An 8227-nucleotide genomic window follows, 5' to 3' on the forward strand; every position below is an offset into this window, starting at 1 on the left:
CCCTCCCACCAGGGTATGGGTGGCATTAGCAAATCGAGGAGTGGACCATGGAAGCCTAGCAAGTAGCACAAACAGTAAAAACAGTGGAAGCAGTTAACCAAACGAATAATTCTGCAAGTTAACAATCGTCTTAAATACGATACTCTGCTTCATTGCGACTATCCGACATAAGCCTGGATAATTCTTTGAGAACAATCTAGAAAACCGTTTGATCCCGAGGGCATTGCCAAAGCACACACATTTCTGCTGTTATCGAACTGTTAGACGACCCAGACTCACGACAAGTGACAAGATAATAATGGTTATCATGTTAGACGATCTCCTAGATAACAAACACATTATTTTCGTAACAACAACAAATGTACCGTCGACACAAAACAAGGAATCTCGACGTCAGCCCTGCGTCCGAAAACCCACTTAAGGTCCTTGAAAACAAAATCATCTTGATCTTTATTAAACAGAAATTTATTCTTAACGACCTTTTTCAGAGATTGGGAAAGGAATGCCTTCATGTTCGCCAGCATGGAAGTCCGGAAGTTCAAGCAGCCTCAGGGGTGATGATCCAAGATATTTTGCCTCTCCCCAGACACGCTCTGTGCCACCTCCAACCTCTTCCCTTCTGCTCTTCTCCTCTCCCATACAACCTTCGCAATCCCCACCATATCCTGGTACACTCAATCTCATCCTACAACCCCTAACAAAACCTAGGGAACTCTACTACCTCTCCGCATTAACCTCATATGAACACTGAAAAGTCTCCTAACTTAACCTGTGCATTCGCTGAGATACAGGAGATCAATCCACCCCTGGCCATGCAAACCACTAACCCAGCAGTTGCATGACCAGTGTGTATGCTTGTATGTATATATATGTATATACATAAATACTGTCTGTTACACAGGCTATTTTCCAACGTGTACCTTAATCATCAGTATATTAACTAACAAAGGAAAAACTTACTCTGTGCTTTCAATTACCAAGCAGTGGCGAGGGCTGGGGATGGTTGATGCAGAGAATGACACAGAAGACTTGTCAGACTCTTCTGGTCGTCGCTCTTTTGCCCGAGAGCGTTCTCTAATCTTATCTCTGGTCTGTTATCTTATCAGCAAAGTCCCCGTATTTTTCCCGCTTATCATCTCGCTGTGATGTTTACGTGACATTTTATGATGGTTTTGTTCTTGTCCAAATATTTTTAAGAGAGGTAATAGTAACACGATTCTTCAGATGTGCAGCATATATCGTTTGGCATAATCATCACACACACACACACATACACACACACACACACACACACACACACACACACACATACACACACGAATGTAATTGTGTTTTTGAGTGAAAATGAAATTGACACTATAGGAAAAAGGCGCGAGTGCCGGATTTCGTTGGCAACCTGCCCATTGAAAACGTTTCACTATATGCGTGAGAATGTCAGCGTTAATAAAAATGGCAATGGTACACGTTTTTTCACATTAGCACTTTTTCGTATTTTTTTGCATTTCTGTATGCAAATGGACTGAACCTTTCACACTACCAAGGTTGCAAAGATATGGTGCCCATGTAAACAAACGTTATTTTAAAGAAATATACTTATGTATATTATATATAGAGAAATATTCTGGAATGCTAATATATTTTTTATATTAAGTTATTCTATTTGATTTATAAAAAAACTCTATAGATCCTCCATAGCACAAGATCAAGAGAGAAATTAGTCAGACGGAAATCACAAAAAAATAAAAATAAAAAATAAAAACAAATACGGAAATAGTGTTCGTGTGATAGGACATTAATTAATAATTGATGATAAAACGAGTTTGTTGAATCATATGTGGAAAACTGTTTCTACCACGTATAGAGATCGCTTCACCAACGAAGCGCGCGCACACAAACACACACACACACACACACATACACACACACACACAAACACACACACACACACACACACACACACACACACACACGTACGGAAATTTTGATAATGATAATGATGATAATAAAACCAAAAATCAATAAACAATAGAACAATAATGAGTATTCTAATGGTAACAGAAACAAAAGAAATGATTCAAGCGGTGACGATAGTAATCATATATATAGTAATAATGAAAAGTGGTTGTATGATAATTATGATAATTATAATAATACTAATAATAATCATATTAGCATGGTGATATTAACAATGATAATTACATAATAATAACAGTAATGGTGACAGCACTGAAAGTAATAATAATGATAAAGATAACAATAACGATAATGATAATAATGACAATAATAATGATAATAATAATGTTAATAACAAAATAACAATAATAAGAATAATTATGACATCGATGATAGCAATGATAAAAACAACACAACAATAATAATAATAAGGATAAAATGAGGATAATATTCATAATAACATTAATAACTTAAAGAATAATAACCATAACGGTAATTATAATAATATTACTACTACTACTACTACTAAGAATAGTAACAGTGATAATAATCATAAAATGATAAGGGAAATTAAAATGAAAATGATATTTAAAACACTGACGTTGATAATCATAACAGTAATAATAATAATATTGGAAATAGTGATAATAAAAATGATAAATAATTGAAAGTCACCTGGGGAGGATAACCTAGCAAACTAATGTTGAATTACGTAACATTTCTGCATGGAGATCTTGCAAGACTTTGAGACATGTTTAATGCAAGAAAGAGAAGAAAAAGGAAAACCGAAGAATCACAGGCCTATAGCATGCCTGTCAACAATGTAAGGCTAAGGACAGTAGTAAGAACTAGAAGAGTATATGAACATCTAATTTTAATGGTAGAGACGAAGCTATGGGTGCAAGGATCAACGTATACTAAATAGAACAGTAATTTAGCAATGACAGGATTATCAGAAGGTCACATGGATAATTAAGCATATGGAATTATGCTAAATAAATAAAACAGTAATGCAATTTTTAAAGAGAGCAATGGGAAATGGAAAACAAGAACTATAAAAAATAACTCGTGGCATATTTCAAGGAGATTCTCTATTACCGCTGTCAGTTTTGCTTAGTATTAGCCCCGCTATTAGCCATGTTAAACGAAACAAGAAAATGGTTACCACCTAAAAGGAAAAAAAACTAAGCATCTGATCTATATGGATGACGCTAAAGATAATAGGCAATTGGAAACGCTAACAAATATAGTGAAAATATTAAGTGATGATGTAAAAATGAATCTCGGACTTGACAAATGTGATAAAGCCACATTCCATCGTGGTATAGGAAGTTGACAACAGGAGAGATAGTACTAAGAGGATGCGTGTAAATATCTTGGAACAAATGAAGGAGGTGGAATAACCACGAAGGAGAAGACATATTCCTGCATTTACTTGGATAAAGCGCACCGTGCGTTGCGCGGCAAAATCAAGTGAACGGTCGACCTGACGTTTCGCGAGGCGTTGCGTGAGAGAACAGGGCGAGGGGTTGGAGGCAGTCAACCAAAATGGCCGCCAACTTAGAGCCTCAAAAGTAAATCTGTCTGAATTGCAACATATATTTCTTTATACCTTTCTATCTTTGTCAGTCATTATGGAAGTTGCAGGACTAGGAATAATAGCAACCTCAGACATGTCCTCAGCAGCGTTCGAGGTATGGGCTGTCAGCCTGGAGGATTACGGCCTCGTCTGCGGATGGGATCCACCCCTCGCCGCTTCTTGTGTGAGACTTCTTTGCAGCAACGATGTCCAGCAGCATAACGACGCCCACATCGACAGGCAAGATTTTAAAAGCTCTCAACATCAATAGCAGTCTGCCTAGTGAGAAACGTAGTGATCGGTCCCTTGTGCGAAGTGTCGTGCAATGGCTGAAGAGTGCGGTTTCCAGTGACTGAGTATATGTTATGCAGAAAAGTAATTAAGGGACTGAGTGACTGTGGCATGAACGCAGAGCTGTTAAAGTGCTTCCCCCGTCTCAAGTCTATGAGTGACATAGTTAGCCAGTGTAAAATAACTGAGGTGGCAGAAAAGGTGGCGGGATGGCCGTGCACCGAGCAGTGTGGCCACTCTGGAGGAGCACCCCCCTCTTCCTCATCCCCAACACGAGGCGATGCCAAAATTATGGAGACAGTGGTTGTGGTAGCAGCAACCAGTGCCACACTATTGATGCCGCGTGTCACAACTGTAGGCAGAAAGGGCACTTCAGGCGCTTGTGCTGCACACTCATCCCGAGAGGCAACCAAAACTCGCCCAACACTGTGATTATATGAAGCGTAGAGGCCTCTGCACACCTGTCCCCGCACATCATCTGCCCCTTCCTCCCAGGCGGAGTGTCACACAACCGCTATGGCAGACACGGGAGCCCAAGTGTTGCCCAAGATTGTCACCCACATTGCTGGAAGAAGTGTGAAGCTCCTGGGGAGCCTACCGTGCCTACAGTGGGGACGAACACCACCCCAGAGTGTGTGTACATCGCAGAGAGAGTGCAGCATCTCTACCTATCACTAGGAGCCTACAAAACCCTGTAACTTGTGCCGCAAACCTTCCCAGCCCGGGTCAGCACAACAGAGGCTTCTGAAATACCACAGATTCCCAACTGCCCAGCCATGGCCCCTTGTGAGTTGGTTGAGGAAAACAAGGAGTGCCTCGATATGCTTGTTTGAACATTTTGGGCGTACAGTGTTCACAGTGGAATGCTCACCCCGAATGCGGAGTCATATCGACATCAGCAGCGGTATAATTGAAGAGGTGCCTACTGGTGAAACAACAAAGTTGTGTGTGCACATGGTGGTGGTGCCCAAGAAGGATGGGAAACCAAAGCACATACACAAAACAGTTGCAGACGCCTTCTCCGTGTACCACCAGATTTCCTTCGATGAAGAGAGCTACAAGCTAACAACTTTCATCATCCCCTGGGGATGGTTATACTACCGTAGGACTCTCATCAACCACTGTGCAGCACAGGACACTTTCATTAAGCGTTTGGATATCATAATGCGTAGATGACTCCAATATGATTTCAGCATGGCAGAGGCCTTCTGGCACACGTACGACCTTTTAGAGGTGTGTAAACAGTGGGATGATGCTGAGGCCGGATAAGCTCAACTTCTGCAGGTCACATTTCCAGGGTACTTATTTGGCTGGCAAGAGTACCAACCGAGTAACGACCTCGTCAGTAGCATCGCAGACTTCGCTACGCCATCCTGCCCGTCCCTGACTAACATAAGGTCACCTGGCCTTGTGAATCAGGTAGTCCCCTTCCTGCTGGTGGTACTATTGATGGAGCCCTTTAGGGAGCTTCTGAACAAGCGTGTTGGAAAGGGTGTGTACTGGAACAACACCCTGGACACCATCTTCAGGTCCACAAAGTAAACCATCAAGCCTTGTCTAATCAGCAGTGTGTGTGGTTCACGGAGCGCCCGATCTCACTGGATGCTTCCTTCTTGTTTTTCTTTGAGTCTACGAGAGAGAGATAAGTATATTTTCATTGTTTGCAAGAGGCTAATTAGGATGTGATATATGATTGTAACTTTTAAGAGTATACAGACTGGGGGAGGGATTTCAGGTTTTCCCTTTAATGTTGTGGTTATTTTGTCCTTGGTTACGTTCTTTTACTTTTTTATTTATTCTATTTTTGTTTTAATTACTTTTAAAGAAAGAAGTATGGGCACTCAAATAAACATGTCAATATAAAAGAAAGAGGGCAAATTAAACTAAACTGATAATATGAACAAAATAAAATGGAAACAAAGTGAATTATTATGATTATTAACAATGCAAATAACATGGAAATATTTGTACTATATCAAGCTTGGGTATGACCAGTATCGAGTTAAATATGAATGAACCCTGAGCCTTTCTGTCTCACCTACCTAAGTCCTAACCTGTGTTCTCGCATCATCATACATATTTATTACTAAGCTTACATACTTTTCTGATACATTTTTTTTCTCTTTCATATGTATGTGTGTATGTATATGGATATATATTATATATATGTGTGTGTATATATATGTATACATGTATATACATAGATATATATGTATATATATATGTGTGTATATATGTGTATATATATGTATATATGTGTATATATGTATATATATATATATGTATATATATGTATGTATGTGTATGTATGTATGTGTGTATGTATGTATGTATGTGTGTATGTATGTGTGTATATGTATGTATGTGCGTGTATGTATGTATGTATGTGTGTATGTATGTGTGTATATGTATGTATGTGCGTGTATGTATGTATGTATATGTATGTATGTATAAATATATATGTATATATATGTATATGCATATGTATATGTATGTATGTATGTATGTATGTATGTCTGTGTATGTATGTATGTGTGTATGTATGTATGTATGTGTGTATGTATGTGTGTATATGTATGTATGTGCGTGTATGTATGTATATATATGTATATATGTATAAATATATATGTATATATATGTATATGCATATGTATATGTATGTATGTATATTTATGTATGTATTTGTATGTATGTATGTATATATATATGCATGTATGTCTAAGTATATGTATATGTAGATATGTATATGTATGTATATGTATGTGTATATTTATATGTATGTATGTATATGTATGTATGTATATGTATATGTATGTATATGCATGTATATGTATATGCAAGTAAGTATATGTATGTATGTACATGTATGTATGTGCATGTATGTATGTATATGTATGTATACGTATGTATATGTATGTATGTATATGTATGAATATGTATATTCATGAGTGTATATGTATATGTATGTATGTATATGTATGTATATGTGTGTGTGTATGTACATGTGTGTATGTATATGTATGTATGTAAATGCATATGTATGTATGTCTATGTATGTATGTATATTTATGTATGTAAATATGTATGTATGTATATATGTATGTATGTATATTTATGTATGTAAATATGTATGTATGTATATATGTATGTATGTATATGTATATATGTGTATGTATATGTGTATATATGTATGTATGTATGTATATGTATATATGTATATGTACTCACTTTGTTTCTCACAGACACTCTCGAAAAGTCTACCTAGCAAATAGCCATTTTCTGTAAGCAAATCAGTATAGAAAACAGATTTTTCAGGTAAACTATATTGAATCAACAGTTAAACCAAATCTTCATATTATTTTCAAATTGGTATTTCTCCTTTTAAGTAGTAAAATCTTGCAATTACAATAGATAAATTCGAATGCAGGGGACAGTTATGTTTATGAAAAGAAGGGTACTGTGCAAACATGAAAACCCAATAATAAGCCAGGCATTGCTCGCTTACGGAAAGCAAAGGACCTTCTTCCAATAATGAAGATATATGTCCCCTTAAAACACGATATATTAATTGTTAGCCTCCTGAAAGTGTGACATCGGAGGAGAGTAAAAAACATATATATTGGCTCATCACGTTGGGTTTTATCTCCAGTGTCATATATATTATTTCTTTGCGTTTTATTTTGTAACTGTTCATTTGGCCATTTATTGAGAATTGAGAGTAGTTTTATAATGAAACGCACGTGAAATTGGTATAGGATTATACAGAAAGACATAACATTTATTATTAGTCCCGACAGAGTAATTATTGAATTTCTTAACGTGTCTTTAAACCGGTCAGATACAGTTTATGGTTATTTTATTATAAGAAATAATTACAAGGATAATAAATATACCACGTGTGTTTTTTTGAGAAAAGGTTGATAGATAAATAAAGTGTATTCATTTTGATAGGCAGCAAGTGATCCTTCGAATAAAGTTCTACAAATACTAAAATATTATCATATCTTTTGTTCATGAAAATAGTAATAATAATAATGATGAGGATAAAAATAGTAAAAATAATAATACATGTTAGCATTACCATTACCAATATCATAATTACTAATACTTTTATTGGTATCATTATAACTATATTGCCCCTTGTCGACGGACATGGCATGTACTTAATGCAAATGCAGTAAATAGCTTTTTTTTAGTACAATCAAGTTATAACCCATAATTCTTTAATGTAAGCCATTCAAATCTCAATTACCACTATAATCACGTTACTTCTTATACATGCAAAGAAGTCGTCGTGCCACGGGACGCTCCGTGTGTGAGTTGACTGTTTTTTGTTCAAGTGCTCCGCTCACCACTTGACTTGAAACAATTGGGGCGTAGTCATCCCTCTCTGGAAGGGGAAAG

At 36.8% G+C, this 8227-nt stretch overlaps 1 protein-coding gene across 1 annotated transcript in view; it reads right to left on the reverse strand.

Moving 5' to 3' along the window:
• LOC125045278 overlaps nt 1-3628 on the reverse strand; it is an 11107-nt gene extending 7479 nt beyond the window's left edge. The window contains exons 1-2 of the mRNA XM_047642482.1: nt 3566-3628; nt 961-1052 (exon numbers count right to left, since the gene is read on the reverse strand). Of these exons, the coding sequence (XP_047498438.1) occupies nt 961-1052; nt 3566-3628 (155 nt within the window). The remainder of the gene's footprint in view (nt 1-960; nt 1053-3565) is intronic.
• Nucleotides 3629-8227: the final 4599 nt, after the last annotated feature.

The sequence above is a fragment of the Penaeus chinensis genome, chromosome 37 (genome assembly GCF_019202785.1).
Source record: "Penaeus chinensis breed Huanghai No. 1 chromosome 37, ASM1920278v2, whole genome shotgun sequence".
NCBI lineage: Eukaryota > Metazoa > Arthropoda > Malacostraca > Decapoda > Penaeidae > Penaeus > Penaeus chinensis.